We start from the raw sequence: 19,836 nt of genomic DNA on the forward strand, positions 1-19,836 counted from the left end.
TCAGGTAGTGCAGGAACAGATAACCGAAATGCTCCAGAACGGAGTAATAGAAGCTAGTGAATCTCCGTACAATAGCCAAATCGTCATGGCTAAGAAGAAGGACGGGACCTTGAGGTTCTGTGTGAACTTCAAACCCGTGAACTCTGTCACCATACCCGCCCCACCACCACTGATAAACATTGCAGACGCGTTGGCAGGCTTGGGGGACGCCCGTATATTTACGTCACTTGATCTAAGGTCCGGGTATTGGCAAGTCCCCGTCAGGCAGGAAGACCGTCCTAAGACCGCGTTTACGGCCCCGGACGGACGCAGGTTTCAGTTCCGAGCCATGCCGTTCGGGCTGATGGACGCCCCCTCGACATTCCAGGCCATGATGGTCCGCGTCCTGGATGGGTTCGTGGGCGACTTCGTCACGGCCTATCTGGACGACGTGATCGTCTGGTCACGGACGTGGGAGGACCATGCGCATCACCTGGCATTGGTCCTCGAACGGCTGGCCAGACACGGGCTGACCTGCGCCCCGCACAAGTGCCATATCGGGGCAACGGAGATCAGATTCCTGGGGCATGTCGTCAGTGAGAAGGGGTGCCGCCCTCTCCCGGAGCACCTGGACCTGATCGCGTCCAAGGCGGCTCCACAGACGAGAAAACAGCTGCAAAGACTCATGGGGCTCCTGAACTGGCTGCGGTCCTTCATACCGGACTTCGCAGCGGTGACGGCCCCCATGACGGACTTGCTATCCCCCAAAACAAAATACAGGTGGACCGCGGAGGCCGACCGCGCCCTGGCTACTGTCAAGCGCTTGTTCAAGGACAGTCACACCCTCGCACGGCTGGTGCCGGGCGAACCCCTGTACCTACAAACGGACGCGAGTCAAGTAGGTATGGGGGCCGTGTTGTACCAGGTCGGACCCAATGGCGAGCGACGCGTGATGGAGTATTCCAGTGCCAAATTCGGGCCGGCCGCCCGGAACTACGATGTGAATGAACAGGAGTGCTTGGCAGTGGTGTGGGCTGTCAAGCGGTACCAACACCATCTGGAAGGGCGGGAGTTTACTCTTAGGACGGACAATCAGTGTTTAAAATGGTTGAACTCGATGCAAGGGAGGAAGAGTAAATTTACCCGGTGGGCTGTGACCCTCCAAAACTTTGCATTCACAGTGGAACACGTGCCAGGGAGGACTAACCAACTTGCCGATGAATTGTCACGACATCCTAACCCAGAGGACATCTTTGAGGACGAGGGCACGTGGGACGATCTGCTTCCTCCGTCAGGGCGCGCACCCGTCACGGGAGACCAGATGGGGCCCGCGGCATTGTACGCGGTAACACAGGAGGAACCAGTCACTGAACCCGAGGCAGTGGACACTCTCTCCCAGCTGATTAGCGCCGTGCAGCGGGTTCAGCGGGGGGACGACGTCTCGAAGGCCGCCGTGGAGGCGTGCGGGAACCAGGTGGTACCGGATCAGCGCTGCGTGGACGGGGTCCTGCAGACGCGGGTGCCGGGAGGTGGGGATGCTTGGCGAACTCACGCCCCGAAGGGGGCCCGCGCGGCCATACTGGGTTATTTCCATGACCACCAGCTAGCAGGCCACCCCGGGGCCGAACAAACCGCGGAGGCAATCAGGGTCTCCTTCCACTGGCCCGGCATGGGACACGATGTCCGGGAATACGTCCGACGCTGCCACACTTGCCAGCAGCGCAAGGCCCGGAGGACAGACGGCGAGGAGCAACAGCGACCTCGCCGCCCGCAACACCCATTCCACACACTAGCTCTAGATATCATGGGGCCCTATCCCCGCAGCAGCAAAGGCAAGCGCTTCCTTGTAGTACTAACAGACCTGTTTACCAGATGGGTCGAGGCCTATCCGGTCTCCAACGTCCGGTCGGGAACGTTGATAGCGCTGATCGACGGAGAGGTAGCCCCTCGCTTCGGGTACCCAGCGGTGCTCCTATCGGACAACGGATGTCAGTTCACGGGAGCCCGCTGGAAACAGGCCTGCAGAAGGTGGGGGGTGAGCCACCACACGACGCCGACGTATCACCCGAGGGCCAACCCAACCGAGAGACGGAACCAAGAGATAAAGGCTCAGCTCCGTCTCCGGTTGGGAGAGGACCATTCAAAATGGGATACCCATTTGCCGAACCTCTTATACTGTCTGAGGCGTCGTACGAGTGCCGCCACGGGTTACTCGCCGGCAGAGCTGGTCATGGGGCGGAACCTGGCGCTGCCAGGAGAATGCCGGGTAGAGGCGGCAGCCACAGAAGCCGGATGGGGCGAATGTCTCAATACCGAGCTGACCAGAATGCAGGAGAGGGCTAGGCGGAGACAGGAGGCCTATCTACAGCAGACGACACCACAGTCCACTAGACCCCCCCCTACTCTGAACCCCGGGGACCAAGTGTACGTCCGACAGCATCCTCTGTCGTCAAGGGCAAAGAACTTTTGTGCAGGTCTAGCCCCGAAATGGGCGGGCCCCAGGACCGTTCTGCGACAGGCGGGGGCCACATCGTACTTAATACGTACACCAAGCGGGAGGCCCGCAAAAATTCACAGAGACCAACTGCGCCTAGCCGCGGGGGAGAGACAAGCTCCAAGGGACACGGACAGGGGAGAGGGGTCTGCCTCTACACCAGTCACCGACGCAAACCAAGCCAGCCGTGACATGGACGGAAGGTGGGACGAGGACATGGCGGGACAGAAAGAACAAGGAGACGTGACAGAGACGCGACCGGCAGCCGACACAGGGGCAGCCATGAAAGGAACGGAGACAGGAGGGGCAGAAGAGAGCGTAATGGAACCAGCCAGGACATTTGGGGAACCAGACGAAACGACCGCCGACACAAACGTGATCCAGTTCATCACGGAACCGGACACGGACGGGGAGGACGAGGAGGGGAAAGACCCAGACACCCCTCTCTGGCCCCTCAATACGAGTCTGGCGGACTCGTCGTTCATTATGACCGTCACCGAACCAGACTCAGATACAGAACGGGGGGACACAGAGGGGATGGAGGAAGAACTGATGGGGGTCCTGACAGGTGAACCAGGATCTTCGGGGTGGTCTGCCATCCCAACCACGAGGATGGGGGGAAAGGGCAGGACATTAGACCCCAACTGTTCGCTCAGCCCCTCAATTTCCAGAAGCGAATCTGGGGAAAACTCCCGACCTAGGAGGATACGGCGGGTACCCACCTACTTACGGGAATTTCAGTGCAATAACCTACCAAAGGCAAGCCACCACACTAACACAGGATCCCGACTCAGTGTCATGAGTTTACTGCCACCCTTCGCGAGACACCCGCACACGATACACACCAGAGGCCAAGACACTTCCTACCCTCTCGTTTCTACGATCAACGAGTGCAACGGCAGATGCGATTAAGAGACGTTGACGCGCATAATGGCCTTGTGGGAGGGGGGGGCATTTGACGTCGACCCAGAGGCCACCCTAGCTCCTACAGGCCGTTATGGCGCGTCACCGCCTTCTTCTGTGCGCGGGCGTGTGCGGGAGCCAGTGGTGCCACCTTCAATAAATCAGTGTCCCTCCGACGTAGTTTTTTTTATGTATATTTTCTTTTCTTTCAGCAGGACATAATTTTTATTGTAAAAACTATAATATCATCCATCATGTATAATTTAAATTAGAAGGGTAAATAACATGTATTTTAATATGCACGGGGTGAACAAGTCGCGGGTTCCCGTCCACGAGGACGTCAGATGCTGCACGAGACGCGCGCGGGGAGGGGGTCGGCGCGAGCAGAGGAGGCAGTCGCGTCTGGAGAACCGCGGAGGAGAGACGTGTCGGCCGCGAGCTCTCGCCAAGACGAGTGAAACGGGTGAGCATAGAGGCCTCCGGGCTTAACGTCAGTGACGCGGGGAATAGATCAGCAACAGTCTTCGAGTCGTGTCAGGCAGTTCGAAACTATGGAGATTAGTATGTAAACTATTGCCAAGGGGTCGCCTTATTGTAAATAGTTTAGTTTTCTTTTTATTAGTGTTTCATAATTTTTTCCTTTCCTCTTGTATGTATATATATATATATATCTTTATTCGCTTGTATAGTCATGCATTGCCTAGGATAAAATAGTACCATTGTGTCATGGACGAGACCTCGCCATTTTAATGGGACATTTCAGAAACTGTGTCCGCAGGTAGTGCTTGCCTGAATTCGCTATAGGACAGGAAATCAAAGCCCTGCCGGTTTGGGACAAACGCCATCGGTTAGCGCCGCGACGCCGGCGCCTACTACTTCCCATAGGCGGCCGTGTAAGGGGAAATTCTCGTGTAGTCAGGCCTCACCTAAGAACGGTCGTAGGCGGGAACTGCGATAGCCCCGTGCCAGTGCAAATAGTGGCCAATAAAAAGAGTGAGTGCCACGAAACCCTATGTAGTTTCATTATTAGCAGGCTAGATCCTCTTAACTGCCACGCGGCCCGAAACCCACCCCCAACTGAGCTAGCCCAAGAACCTACACAACCAATAAGGGGATCAGCCCGCTCGACGACACAGTATGACGTCGCGTAAATAAAAATAAATCGAATATAAACAATTAAAAATATTTGATAATTAACAGCTTTTGTTAACCAAGAAACAATTAACTCTCATTAGAGCGGCTTTATTATAATATATCTTTTAAGATAAGAACATAAAACGTGAAAATACGCGATTATAAAAAACAAAAACATACATATTTATAATTTGTAAAATATACTTTCTTACGTTGTTTCTGTTCGAATCTAAAACTTTGTCTACACACACAATACCTTTAATAAACAGTAAAAAACTTGGACGACGAATTTCCAAATCATACTTTTATTAATAAACAAACATCGTTCTTTGTAACGAATACGCGCGCGCATGCGTGAAACATTCGAAAGATGCGAGTAACGAAATGCATTCGTGTGTAACGTTTCGTTACTCGTTACTAGATGCCGCACCCGTTACTCAGTAACGAATACATACGGTTTGCTACAGCTCTAATAGGATTTATTATTCCAATTTTCGGATCCAAAACTGAGGTAGTTGTTAGCTCCGCCGCTAGACAGCTCTTCTTTCCACAAGAGGGTACTCGTAGTTACCAGCTTCCACGCCAGAGCGCTGTAGCGTCGCTTTTTTCAAGGTCGTGCGCGTAATTCTCTGTTTCACTCTATCGAGAGGCGGTGCCTTTTGTTGAAATCTGAGCGCCTAGATACCGGCGGGCGGAACTGAATTGGAGGAGTACGGCCACCGAAAAAAAAAAAAAGTGCGGTTAAAAGATGCCAACATCAAAAATTAAGTTTTAATAATAAGAAAACTACAGAAATTTCTTAAAGCGTATCAGATTGGAATGTACAGTATAGTGTACATTCCCACTGACATTCGTAGTTCAGAATTTATAAAATGTTGTGTTAACGGAGTGGCGCATTGACTAAAATAGCAAAACATAATTTGGAATAATTCTTGACAACGTTGAATGATTTTGGTAGCTATGAAACAACTATGGCTGCGATGACTGTTCAAACGCTTGCACGTGTTGTTATTAGTAACTGAAACTAATGGTATGATGTCATACTTTGTGGCTATGCAGTTTATAATTTTTTTAACATAAGATGAAGCATTTCTACATAATGTTTTGGTTGTTTCGTAATTCAAAATAAATAATCTTAAACGTTATATGGTGAATATTCCCAGTAGCGAATGACCACAAAAAAAAAATCAATTTTGCCAACATAGATCTGAAAAGTTAACGATTTACTATGTTAAGTTTCTTATAAATAACGCACATTTCCCGGATCTCCAAAGAAAATAAGAGTGTTTGTTATAGCATTGAGTTCCCACTCTTTATATTCCTTGTTTTGAGGTTAGATACACAAGTTAAGCCCGGGCTACATTCGCAATAGCAAGCAAACAGCACGGACGCACAGAAGTTCAACATACACTATTAGATATGAGCTGCCACATTGGCAAATAGCACGCGCACAGAAAAATAGCACAGGATCGGCGCACAGAAAGTTCATTAACTTTTAACTTTTAGGTTATTTTCTGTGCGCGACCATGGTGGTAGCTAATCAGCAAACAGTTTAAGTACTACTCGAGTGGGCTTATAAAAGAACAATTGTCACGAAAGTATTGGTGCTGTTGACTTGAGTGGTTTGTTATTGTTTTCAAACACGCGATAACATAAAAATGGAAGGCACATTTGATAGCTTTTTGATAGCTGTAATAGAAAGTAAAAATATTGTGTATGACAGGGGATCCGCAGGATACAAAAATGAAGAAGCTAAATTAAATGCTTGGAAGTCTGTGTCTGAATGTGTTAAAGAAGCCGGATTTTAAATAAACAGTGATATATATTTTTGAATGCTCATTGTGTTTTGTACGTAAACTTTGAAATATTTAAAATATTTCTGGGTTTAACGAAAACCGTACCACAATAACAACACACGAATCTAAACAAACGTCACGTATGCCAACTTCAGTGACCAAAATTGTGAACGGGAGTTTTACATTTAAAAAACTTTTTTGAATGCTTCCGGTATTATTTTGTGTTGTGTTGTGCGTGAATGTAGCATCAAGCTCTGTGCGTGTGTGCTATCTGTGTGCTGTTTGCGTGCTATTGCGAATGTATCCCAGCCTTTATGCTCGTAAAAACGATGCGCAAGTATTTTGAATACAAATATATTTTCTTTTAATAACCGAAAGGTATATATTATTTCCAGGAAATATAATACAATTCTTTAAACACAGACAACATATATGAGCTATTTTTTGTTTATTATTCCATCTGGCGTGATAAATATTATATTTTAAAAACTGTTTGTGGATTTTTAATATAAAATAAATATTTATTTATGACATCAATATAAGTTGTTCGAAAAATTCACTTTGGTATGAATTAAGCCAAATTCATGTTATCCAGGGCACAAAATTAGAAACTACCAAAAACGATTATTTACATTGCTGTTTTGTGTAAATCTGTGCACGGACTTAGTAAGTGACATATTTATAATTCCTCATTTTAGCAACCCATTTTAACACAAGAGAAAAATTATTTTATACTAAAAAATTATTATTTTAAACCATTAATTAGCAGGAAACATGTATGAATAATCTATTTAAATTTGCATTTGAACAGTGAATATTATTTTGCAATAATAAATATTTTTATCATCGTATATTACTGATGAAAAGTTTGTATTTCCATCTAATCATAAGTATTATGACACAGTTAATTAAATTGCTTTACAAGTTTTTATTAACATGAAAATCATTAAAAATTGGTTGGGAAGTTATATAAATATACAAAAACAAATCATTATACATACAATTTTATTATCTTAGTGGATTTAAATTAATGGTGTCCCAGTGACTACTGCGAAGAAAAAAGTATTGCGAAAGGTTTCCTCGTAATTGAAATTCGTCAAAAAAAAACTATCTCTCATTTTTGGTGACATTTCTGACAAGTGGTACGATGAAATTTGAGACTGGCAAATGAATGTTGTGAAGCAATAAACAAAATATCACATTCGTGAACTACAAATGCATAATTGTTTTTATTTTATAATAAAAGTGTATCTAATAACCCGTGGCTTTGCTCACGTAATTTCCGGGTTTTGCTGATATTCTACCATTTTAAGAAAATATGTATTAAATTTCAAAGATTTTTGAAGAATTATACACAAAGAACTGTCAAGTATAGAACATATTTAATAAATAAAAATATTTTTACGACTTATTTTTAATTGGTTTAGCGTAAGTCTATTTTAACTTTTATTTAAAATTAAGTACCTACCTTATTTTCTATCTCCCGGTTTAGTGACTTTGAGAATATATTTTTCCTTGATGAAATCTTAACTCTTTTCCATCTGACGAAGAAGCCAATTAAAAAATAAACTAAGACTCGCGCACTTATTGTATGTTAAGACTGCCATCGTTTTAAATTACTGTAATTTTTTTAGTTATAGTCATGCTTAGTATAATAACATAATTGCCTTATTACGCATACATTTCAGTATTCATGAAACCAATGCATTTTTATTTGAAATGTTGCCGTCGTCCGGGGTCTCGGGCTCGAGTCCCGGTGCGGTTCCTAGCGGGAGTGGCTGTTGCGAATGTAATGAGTCCGGGTGGGCGCCAGACTAGTTCTGGTGCTAGTCGGTAGTTGGGTCGTGGGGTCGATTGCCCTGCGTGGCCCACTAGGACCGTCGGCGGTGTTACGTGGGTCTGAGAGATTCCCTACTCGGCGGTGGTAGGGGATAGCAGGTTTAAAGAAGCGTACGCTGGAGTGAGTTAATAAATGACGTGTGTCATTTATTCAGTCGACAGTGGCTCTGGTGTAACGTTGTCGGTTACACGCCACGTCGTACAATAGGTGACGTTACAAGATACAAATTACACAATTACACTCAACTGAGTCTGAGAGTTACTGAATTACCGTAGCACAAGTTTACAAAAGGAATGTTACACGAGGTTGCGTTATATAAGTTCACGAATGTTACGTGGAGAGGTGCGTCGCACAAGTTTACAAAAGAATGTTACACGAGGGTGCGTTGCACAAGTTTACAAAAGAAATGTTACACGAGGTTGCGTTGCACAAGTTTATAAAAGAATGTTACAACGTCAGTAGTTGTTCCGTATTATCGTGTCCCTAGGCGTTTCTGAGCCTGACTGCTCAACGAGGGGTGAGGGTGATTGGAGGCGGCCAATCCCGTAAATCTGCGTATTGAGGCGGTGCTCGCGTCCACGGCAGTGGAGCGCGGACCGCAGCTAAATTCGCTCAAGAGTTCCCTTACGGGGAGTGTCAGCGCCGGAGCGACTGAGATTAACAAAAGTTCTGTCCTCGGGAGTCGGCCCGTACTGGATAGTGCACCTACCCCGCGGACCAAGTGTGGTGCAGGGGAAGTTGTGATATTTATGCGGCCGGATTAGGTCCTGGACCGAAAAAGCTGGACCGGGTACACACGGAGAGATTATTAAAAAGGTTTTGAAGAATGACTATAGTTACCAGAAGTGAACTCGGTGTGGACAAAGGATGATGTCTCTCCGTGGGACGTGCGTCCGCCCCGGTCCACGAGTCGCGCTGTACTGGCGTCATGTCATGGCGTCCGGCCGAGGCTCGGTGGCCCTCGTGCCAGGGTTGACCTCATTACGTTAATTTCTGATCTGATAAGTTAATAAGAGAATTTAATGATGTTAAATTCTTATATAAATTATAAAGGCTGAATTAAGGTCATTTGCCCCTTCTATGAATTGAAAGTTATTATATTTAAGAATTATTGTGTTTGAATTTTTACGTCATACCAGCGACTGTTCGTTTCTTGTCAGATTGTTTTGGTGTGGTTAATGACGCAACACAAGGTTTGAATAATTATGTCATAAGGTCTGATTGATTGATTCAGGCAGAAGGCCGCCAGGGGAACACTCACACGCGTATTTATGTAGTTGCACACGTGAGTGCCCGGGCACTCCTACGTCGCACTTCTGTCAACCGACTTTAAATTACTACGTAATATAGTTTAATAATTAGTGTTTGTTTTTATACGTGGTTGATTGAAGTGACGGGCTGTTTATTTGGGGAAGGCCGGGTTCTACCTTAGTTGTTGGTGGCTCGCCTGACTCGGGTGGGTCATGGCTAGGGGCGCGTTCCGTTAGCGGGGTGAATACTGGCGGTTGCAGGTCGGGCTTTAGGGTGGCCTTCGGTCGGACGACGTCAATGTAGAGCTGTTACCAAATTTCTTATCTCGCATATTGATCTTTTGGTATGGCTAGTATTACTTAAACTAAATTTTTGAATTTTCACTGATGCACTGTTTTCCCTTTTCTATGTGATTTAGAAAATATAGCAATATACGTAAACCAATTAAACCAAAATCATCCTGAATTTTTATTACCGAAAAAAGTTAATTACAAAAAATTTTAATGTGCGTATTTTAATATTGAATTTATATATATCTTGCCAATACTGATTTAGTGGGTTACATTTTTATTTTTATTTTTAAAAATATCTACCCCTTTTACTACTTAATAGATAAGGTTGAATAAGAGAAGGTTGTTTAAGGTATGTTGATTTTCTTTGCCAATATCTAAAAGTAAATTTGTACAAACGCGAAATATAGTTTAAATAAGTATTTTACTTTTAAAATAAAACCATATTTTGAATGGAACACTGACTATTGGCCCAATACAAAGTTTTAATAGCTAATTTTCACTTCACTCGGGTACAGAATCCCATCATTCAGTGATTTCCGTGGCTAGCTTCTTTTGGGATTTCATCATTCTCAAACGACGGTAAGGGAAGCTCCTCTTCAAGGTCGCCTAACGATGCTGATAAGACCTGCCGGGTAATTTGAATCGTTGGTCTGGGATTTTCGGGGTGGGGGGGGGGGGGGGTGAAGGATGATGTCACGACTGGGCTGGTTAACCTAGTTCTGCCAAATACCGCCAGGGGCGTATACGGCCGATACTCAGCGATGAAAGCGATCGCAGCGGCGGAGCTTGGAACTACAACAATTCTTCTAAGAAACCGGACAGAAAATTTAACCTGGGCTCGCGACTTCTATACATTATATATATTCAATGCTAATAGTGATGGGCAGAACGGTTCTTTTGACCGAGTCGGTTCTTTTGGATCAGTTCCGTGAAATGATTCGTTCAGAACGATTCGGTCATTTCGGTCAATTCGTTCTTTTCTGTGTATGGGATCTGGCTCTTTTATCAGGTGTCGTAACTCGTTCATCCTTTAGAGTATTATGTACGTGTTTTTGTATTTGAATTTGAACATTGCTTTCCGTAGCCAGTGAATCACAGTTGCGTATATGAAACAAGATTATTTATATTTTATTACTTTTTAAGTTACAAATATTAATATATAAGCTATTTACACTTTAGTGACAGTAAAGTGTTTACATGTAGACCAACACATTTACAGAAAAAAAGACAAAAATTTAATACTACTACTGCGATTCAGTATGAAGAGAAACAAATGAAGTACATTAATTAACCCAAAAATGGTAAGTGTGAACATTTGTAGTTACTTTCCCTGTTATTTTTAATTCATATGGTTTTTTTTTTTAGTTTTTTTTTCTTCCTAATTTGTGTATGTGAATGTGAAAAAGCAATTTTAAACCACTACTTAACAGTTGACATTTTCAGGTATAGATACTTTTCATGTTACCCTATTTTATTTGATCAGTTATCGTTTGCTCATGTGAACATGCGCACGCTGTGATTACTAATTCTTCAGACTCCTGACATCATGAATCATTTCACGAACGAATCAGACTGGGCGCGTGGCCGGTTCTCTCATCTCGTTCTCTCGTTCTCTCCGCGTTTTCGTTCTTCCGAATCTTTCAAGGTACCGGCTCTCAAAGAGCCGGATCTTTACATCGCGAACGAATCGCAAGATTTCGTTCTCTCAAAGATTCGTTCTTTTTGAACGAATCGTTAACGAACGACCCATCACTACTGGCTAATAATAACCCAGGAGCTCCCAACTTTAAATGCGGGCCGCAAGGCCCAAGCACCCAACTCCACCAAGGTTGATTTTCAGCCCCTCCAACTCTTCTTACCTGGACCCTTCTTCCTCTTGTCCAGTAGTTACCTGCTTGCTTAATGCATGTTAATTGATCCCCGCATGAACCGGCCCAGGGTTTTCCCTGTGTCTATGCAGGTTTTACCTGGGTCACACTTAGCTAGCTTTTAAGCTAGGCGACCAATGGGGTGTCAGTCATGGCGCCAATTGCAGCCATGGCTGGCCAATAAACCCCAATAAGCACATGATGCACGCGCCCTTGTCCTGCATGGTTAAAAACCCGCATGGTAGAGTGTATAGGCTTCGGCCTGAGACACACTTAGGTCCTCCCCTAACCTGGACCCTCCCCTACACACTTAGAATTAACTTAGGCTAGGAAAAAAAAAAAATTGCCAGGCAGAAAGCTCTTCCCAGTAATTCTGGGTAAATAAAAGTGGCAAGAATACTTGAGCAGTATTATTTAGGCAGCGACCTCTCTGGAGGACCGCTTCTCCTTCCTACCTCTCCCTGCTCCTGGGCAGCGACCCCTACTCGGGGACCGCTCTCACTCTCTCCCCCCCCTGCTCTTGGGCAGCGACCCCATCTCGGGGACCGCTCCTGCTTCCCCCCCCCCCCCCCACTGAGATCTCCCTGCTCTTGGGCAGCGACCCCTGCTTGGGGACCGCTCCCACTTCTCCTCTCTGCCCGACCTTCCCCTGCTCTTGGGCAGCGACCCCTGTTCGGGGACCGCTCCCGCTCCTCCCCTCTGCCAGGGACAAGTCAATTTGGCGCCCAACGTGGGGCCAGTCAGCTTGGATAACCTGAGGACTATGCCCTGCCTCTACAAGAGCTATCAGCACATCCGGAGCAAACATCCACTTCCAGGAGTGAAGACAACACCTGGTGGCGCCCAACAGAAATACCGCAATGGAGTCTACACCGTGTGCCGCTCCAGATTGCCGTACCCAGGATGGACCCCAAACCCCCTGCGTGTGTTGCAGGACATTATTCCACTTGCAGTGTCTGGGACACAATAATCGAGACATCGATCCCCAAGACTTCATCCACATATGCCAAACCTGCCGAGAACAATTGCGGGACCAGAAGCCAACATCAGTTGTACCACGCCGATGCTTCGCCCGAGACTGCCCACGGACTGCCCTAGTGCTTACCACCTGCAATAGCTGCTATCGGGAGTACCATCTATCCTGCTTAGGCTGGGATGACACCCCACTGAACCTCACGGAACTTTCTTTCAAGTGCGGGATATGTAGGAACACCCCAGAAATTCCCAGTGGCGCCGAAACGAAGATGACACCGAGGCCTTTCCGGGGACAAGACCATGAGGATCCTGTCAAACAGCTCCAGCACTGGGAGCAGGCCCTACAGACCCAGGGGATTCCCCAGGGCGAATGGATTGACCATGTCGGAGGACTACTAATGGGAGAAGCTACTGGATGGTGGAAGAGTCATGAAGGACTTTACGACACCTGGGAAGATTTCGCCTCAAGTTTCGCCAACCAGTTCGGCAGCCTGCCACGAATCGCGGAACTTACTGCCCAGTTGTTCAGCCGCAAGCAGAAGGACAGCGAGGAAATTGAGAGTTTCCTCGCCCGCAAGAAGAAACTATATGAACGCCTCTACCCTGATAGAAATGTGAAGGAATTCCTTCCTACGGCACTGGAATTGGTCAGACCCAACCTACGGCCATTCCTCAGACACCCACCTCCCAAGGATTGGGCAGAGCTACATCTCCGAGCAACCGCAGTACAACGGGACTATCAAGAGACCCGGAGCACTCCCACGGGAAAAGTGAATGCCTTCCCCACTCGGGAGGAGAAACCTGTCAGCCGCCAGGAGGTACCAAAATGCTGGTACTGCCCTGAGAGGCACTTCAACGCAGAATGCCCGGTCCGACGCCAACAGCGGGACACCCAGGACAAGAAGCCCTTGCAGGGAAACGCCTAAAGGGAAGGAAACCTACCTCCAGAACCTTCCCCAAGGGAATGGAGGAATACAAGAACCCACTTGCCATATCAAGAGAACCAGAGGGAGCTGGGCAAGTGACGAGCATCCAGCAGGACCACCCTCGGGTCCTACCCCGCCTTTCCGTACAGCTTGGCCCTCACCAAATCTATGCATTACTGGATTCTGCAGCCACTACCAGTTATGTAAAAGCCGAGTTGGTTCAGCAGACTGGAGCCGCCATGACCACACAAGTACAGTATGCCCAACTAGCACAACGAAACACCCGTATTATGCTCCAAGGCAGGACCTCCTTGAGGTGCCACATTGGAGACAGGGAAGTGCCAGTTTCCTGCTGGGTAGCCGAGGACCTCCATGAAGACATGATACTGGGGCAAGACTGGCTTATTGAACAAAAGGCTGTTATGGATTTCGAAGCAGAGCGGATATGTTTTGGAAGAGCTCCACGCCAAACCCTCTACTGGGTAGCCCGGCGAGTAACTGAGACATCACTACCGGAACTATCATTGGCAGACCTACAACAAGCCTTCCCGGAGTCTCTTCAACAACAATTGGTTGATATGCTCCAGCCCTATAGAGTTGTATTCATGCCCAATGGAAACCTGCCACGGACTTCAAGTGCATGTCACCAAATCACGCTGAAAGACAACCGTCCCATCTACTGTAGGCCAGGGGATCCCCCACACCACAAGCGGAAGTTGATTGCAGAACAGGTGGCTGAAATGCGGGAGGCGGATATCATAGAGCCCAGCCGGTCTCCATACAACTCGAAAATTGTCATAGTGACAAAAAAGGACAAGACACCACGCTTTTGCATTAACTTCCAGCCGCTGAATGAGGCGACAGTAAGTGCCACGCCCCCAGCAGTAAATATCCACGAAACACTTAAAGCCATTGGGACAGCCCGGATATTTTCCACCCTGGATCTTAAATCAGGGTACTGGCAGATCCCCATGCACCCAGACTCCAAGCATTTGACTGCCTTCACCACTCCGACAGGGGAGCGTTATCAGTTCAAAGTCATGCCCTTTGGCTTGAAGAACGCCCCTAGTACGTTCCAGCAAATGATGTCACAGGATGTGTTACCGGATCTCATTGGGCAATGCTGCTTTGCCTACCTTGATGACATTATTATTTTTTCCAACTCTTGGGAGGAGCACCTAACCCATCTAGCACAAGTACTGGAACGGTGTCAGTTACACCATCTAACTTGTCATCTGAAAAAATGTCACTTTGGAAAGAGCCAACTGGAGTACCTGGGACACATCGTATCAGCAGATGGAAACGAAGCTAATCCAGAGAAAATACAGGCCATCATGGAAGCTGAAGCGCCCAGATCGGTACGTCAAGTCCGGAAGCTAATGGGTCTCTGCAGTTGGATCAGGGAATTTGTACCACATTTCTCTAGTATCTGCCAACCCATTACCGATCTGCTGAGCCCCCAAGTGCGCTTTCACTGGGGGGCCGAACAAGCACAAGCCCTGGCAGACCTCCGCAAGTCATTCTCCCAGATCAAGAGGCTAGGCCGACCCGACCCAACCCAGCCATTCACTCTACAAACAGATGCCAGCCAAAAGGGACTAGGAGCGGTACTATACCAGGAACCGACTCCGGGAAACCGAAGGATCATCTCCTATGCCAGAACCAAGCTATCACCGGCAGAACAAAAATACCACAGCAATGAGCTGGAGTGCTTGGCCATCATGCGGGCCATCAAGCGATTTCGGCCATACCTGGAAGACCAGCATTTCACGTTGCGCACCGACAACAGGGCCCTTACGTGTCTGGGATCCATGAAGGACAGTAAGGCGAAACTCGCCCGCTGGGCATTGATGCTACAGGAGTTCGATTTCACCATTGAGCATTGCGCCGGGAAAGACAATGAGTTCGCAGATGCCTTGTCACGAGCACCCACAGGGCCACCACTGGAAGATGACTTCCAAGACTACGACAGGATGGTCGCAGACCCGAACCCACTCCCTCCAACAGCAACGGAAGGGATGAGCCTACAGCAAACGGGGATCCCAGGAGAAAGTCTCTGCCAAGCCATAACACAGGGCCAACAAGCAGACCCAGGCATTTGTATGATGGTGCAGCGCTTGCAGCGCATACATAATACCCCACCTTCTGAGCAATCGCCCGCTGATCAACAGTTTGCTCGCACCCACCGCCTCCACCCCGCTGGCCTAGTGAGATGGCCTGACAAGGGGGCCAACCCACAACTATTAGTTCCCCGAGCCTTAAGGGAAAAGGTAGTAAGGGAATACCATGATGCGGATCTCGCCGGCCACCCCGGCATGGCGGAAACCCGGAGGGCAATCCAAAAGGGATACACCTGGGACGGGATAAAGAGGGATGTGGAAGATTATGTAGGGCAATGCTATCGGTGCAACACGGCCAAAGCACACCGACCTGCGGGGCCCGACCACCTTCATCCTCGCCGCCCAGAGAAACTCTGGGAAACAGTAGCAGCCGATCTCATGGGGCCATACCCCAAGAGTGCCCGGGGAAATCGATTCCTATTAGTAGTTACCGACCTTTTCTCCCGATGGGTGGAGGCATTTCCCTTGAGAAACTCTAAAGCCCCAAAGTTAATACAAGCCTTGGAGAATGAAGTCTTCTCATGCTGGGGATATCCCAAACAGATCCTTACAGACAATGGGAAGCAATTCACTGGAGAACAATGGGGCAAAGCCTGCAAGCGATGGCGAGTGAACCGATGGACCACCGCACTGTACCATCCCAGGGGGAGCCCCACAGAGCGAAGGAATCAAGAAATTAAAAAGGGAATACGGATTCGGCTTGGGGAAGACCACCGCCAATGGGACTCGCATATCCCATCGATATTATTCTCCCTTCGGAACAGATACAATGAAGCACTCGGCTGCAGCCCCAGCCAGTTGCTGCTGGGAAACGAACTTCCCCGACCTGGAGAATGGGAGTTACCCACTACCCAACCCCAACAAGCCGAAGAAACACAGGAGCAAATTCCGCACACCGGAGCCGAAGCCGAAGCCCGACAACAAGCCGCCAGAGAACATCAGTCTCAATACCACCAAAGGGTTCACCCTGTGTCTCCTGAAGGAGTGCAAGAATCAACACTCCAAGTAGGGGACTGGGCCTACTGGCGGACACACCCAATGTCCTCACAGGAGGATAACTTCTGCGCCAGCCTCTCCCCTAGGTGGCAGGGACCCTACCCAATAGTGGGGAGACGCGGGCAAGTGCTCGACCTAGAAATGAATCCTCAGAAGACCATCAAGGTCCACCAAAAGGACCTACGAAAATCCCCACTAAGGGATCCCACCGGAAAACCTAACCCAGGCCCAGATAACCTCCGCAAATCCCCATCATTAAGAACAATGTCATCAGGACCCCAGGACACTCTGCAAGAAGAAAACACCACTCCAAGAAGACACTCCAGTCCATGCCAGAGGCTACGACCACGGGATCGCCTCACCAAACCGGCACGGTACCGGTTGTCATAAAGCGAAGTGTAGTGGCCAGTGTAGAGGAGCCAGCCCTGGGACTGAAGCCCAGCGTGCTGACTCCTGGCATGTGCAACGATCCCAGCCAAGGCCACAGAGGGAGGGGGGCGAATTGTCATGTCCACCAGTTTGGCCTCGGCTGGTATGATAGCACAAGCCCCAAGTGCGCCACCCATCCAACACAATCTATGGGGAGGAAAGTTAGTTCGCCACCCGCCCCTAGATGGCAGACAAAGGGGAATGTAAATTAAGGGAACTTTGTCTACCTGCCCAGCCTAATTCAGGACGAATATGTAAATATTTAGTGTTGTATCAAGAAGCCTTTAAATTATAAAAGTGAATGTAAATAGTATTGTAATTCGAATATGTATGCACAGGAAGGGTACAGATGTGCCCTCCCTGCTGAATATGTACATACTTTGTATATTTACTCTGGCTGAGCTAAGCCAGGCAGAAAGCTCTTCCCAGTAATTCTGGGTAAATAAAAGTGGCAAGAATACTTGAGCAGTATTATTTAGGCAGCGACCTCTCTGGAGGACCGCTTCTCCTTCCTACCTCTCCCTGCTCCTGGGCAGCGACCCCTACTCGGGGACCGCTCTCACTCTCTCCCCCCCCCCCTGCTCTTGGGCAGCGACCCCATCTCGGGGACCGCTCCTGCTCTCCCCCCCCCCCCCCCCACTGAGATCTCCCTGCTCTTGGGCAGCGACCCCTGCTTGGGGACCGCTCCCACTTCTCCTCTCTGCCCGACCTTCCCCTGCTCTTGGGCAGCGACCCCTGTTCGGGGACCGCTCCCGCTCCTCCCCTCTGCCAGGGACAAGTCAGTATGATGTCATCGTTACACTTTTCGTTACGCCCACTATATTGGATTCTAGATCGTTGCAATTTTCGTTACGGCCACCATCTTGAAAAACCATAATTTTTATGCTAGAAATTTGGAAAAAATTTTAATCCAATTTTATTAATAGCATTTTAATAAAATATTATTTAAAAACGCACTTGAAGTCCACTGTTCGAACCTGGTAAGAGCCAAAATTAAATAAAAGTCTATATATCCTTCTTCCATGGAAGCCACCACCTGCACACTGACCCACCACCAATTCCAAGGTATATGTAAGCTAGTATGATGTCACGCCCGCCATATTGTTTTCGTCTGCTGGAGGCCATCATCATGTACATGTTTACATCTACTTGAGTGTGCTACCATCATATTAGTTTAATTCTTACCCGCTAGAGTGCAGTAATCATTTATTATTACTGAGGTGCCCGCCATCTTGAAATTTGGATGGCATCTTGAAATGGTGTAATTATTCAGCTATAAATACGGAAAAAATTTCCAAAATTCATTAAATAAAATTGTAATCAATATACTGACTTATCCGATCAGTTCCTCTCCTTGGTTAGATACTTGACCAAAGCAATATTTTTTTTTATGTAAAAAATATTTCAATAAATCGGTCGGCGGTCGTCTCTCGGGGCGTGCGCATCTCTCTCGCGGGCTGTTGGCTGGGAGTTCCCTGTGCCCTATTGGGTAACCGAAGGCTGGCAGTGCGCGGGGGATTTGTGTGCTTACTGGGGGCGGCCTAGCAGCGCCAACTGTTACCGAACGCGTCCCGCGGGTTGCGGATACGGGAGCCCAGTTCGAGAGTTGCAATCTCGCTGGGGAAGCTGTGAATAACCAATAGCAGTCCGCGGACCAATGGCCGGCCTGTGGAGTCGTTATTACGGCTATCGGGGTGAAAGGTAGTCTAAATGTAGCTCGGCGCGTGGCAGGAAGCAGCTTCGTCGGCGAAGGCACCGCAGGGGAGCTCGATGTGCCATAGTAGCGAAGTGTAGACGAACTGCGGGCTGGAACTTGCGGAGCTGTGAACTGCTGCGCGCGCAACGGAATTGAAATGCATCGGAACTCTGAAGGAAGACATCAGGAACCTTCAGCTGGGGCTGCTGTAGCTGTGGCAGCAGTAGCCTCGAGCGGCGCGACCTTCAACCATCTCGGGGATTTTGGGTGGCGAAGTTGGTTCCCTCCCCCCACCCTGGCTTGAAAAGTACTGCTGTTGACCTGAAGAAGGAAGATGAAGATAGTGCAACGTCAGGCTGCCTTTCGCTCCGTGCGCCCGCAGTTCGAGTCGGTTTATTGGCTCGTCTGCCCACTTCTGTTTTAACTGTGGCTGCCTGGGCAGCTGTGGCTGGGCTGACAAGAGAAGTTGCCCGCCCCTGGGGGCGCTTGCGCCCCTGGTTAATAATAACCCAGGAGTTCCCAAACTTTAAATGCGGGCCGCAAGGCCCAAGCACCCAACTCCAGCATGGTTGATTTTTCAGCCCTTCCAACTCTTCTTACCTGGACCCTTCTTCCCTCTTGTCCAGTAGTTACCTGCTTGCTTAATGCATGATAATTGATCCCCGCATGACCCAGCCCAGGGTTTTCCCTGTGTCTATGCAGGTTTTACCTGGGTCACACTTAGCTAGCTTTTAAGCTAGGCGACCAATGGGGCGTCAGTCATTGCGCCAATTGCAGCCATGGCTGGCCAGTAAACCCCAACACGCACACGATTGCACGCGTCCTTGTCCTGCATGGTTCAAAACCCGCATGGTAGAGTGTATAGGCTTCGGCCTGAGACACACCTAGGTCCTCCCCTAACCTGGACCCTCCCCTACACACTTAGAATTAACTTAGGCTAGGAAAAAAAAAATTTTAAATTCAATAAATCGTGATCAAAGTCCTAAAAGAAGCATAGTTTCCAAGCCAACCATCATACTATAAGCCCACCATCTTGAAAATTTGTCATGATTAACCTAGAAATTCGGGAAAACATTCAAAACTCATCAAAAAAATCATACATTAATTTACATAGCCCTATTTCCTCGATGGTTCGA

General features: G+C 48.0%; 1 protein-coding gene across 2 annotated transcripts in view; it reads left to right on the top strand.

The window, feature by feature from the left end:
* The first annotated feature begins 3,661 nt into the window (after nucleotides 1-3,661).
* LOC134530894 (protein sel-1 homolog 1) overlaps nucleotides 3,662-19,836 on the top strand; it is a 65,456-nt gene continuing 49,281 nt past the window's right edge. For both annotated transcript variants that reach the window (XM_063366174.1, XM_063366175.1), the window contains exon 1: nucleotides 3,662-3,839. In XM_063366174.1, coding sequence (XP_063222244.1) covers nucleotides 3,662-3,839 — 178 coding nt within the window. The remainder of the gene's footprint in view (nucleotides 3,840-19,836) is intronic.

Source organism: Bacillus rossius, chromosome 3, assembly GCF_032445375.1.
Source record: "Bacillus rossius redtenbacheri isolate Brsri chromosome 3, Brsri_v3, whole genome shotgun sequence".
In the NCBI taxonomy this organism is placed as follows: Eukaryota; Metazoa; Arthropoda; class Insecta; order Phasmatodea; family Bacillidae; genus Bacillus; species Bacillus rossius.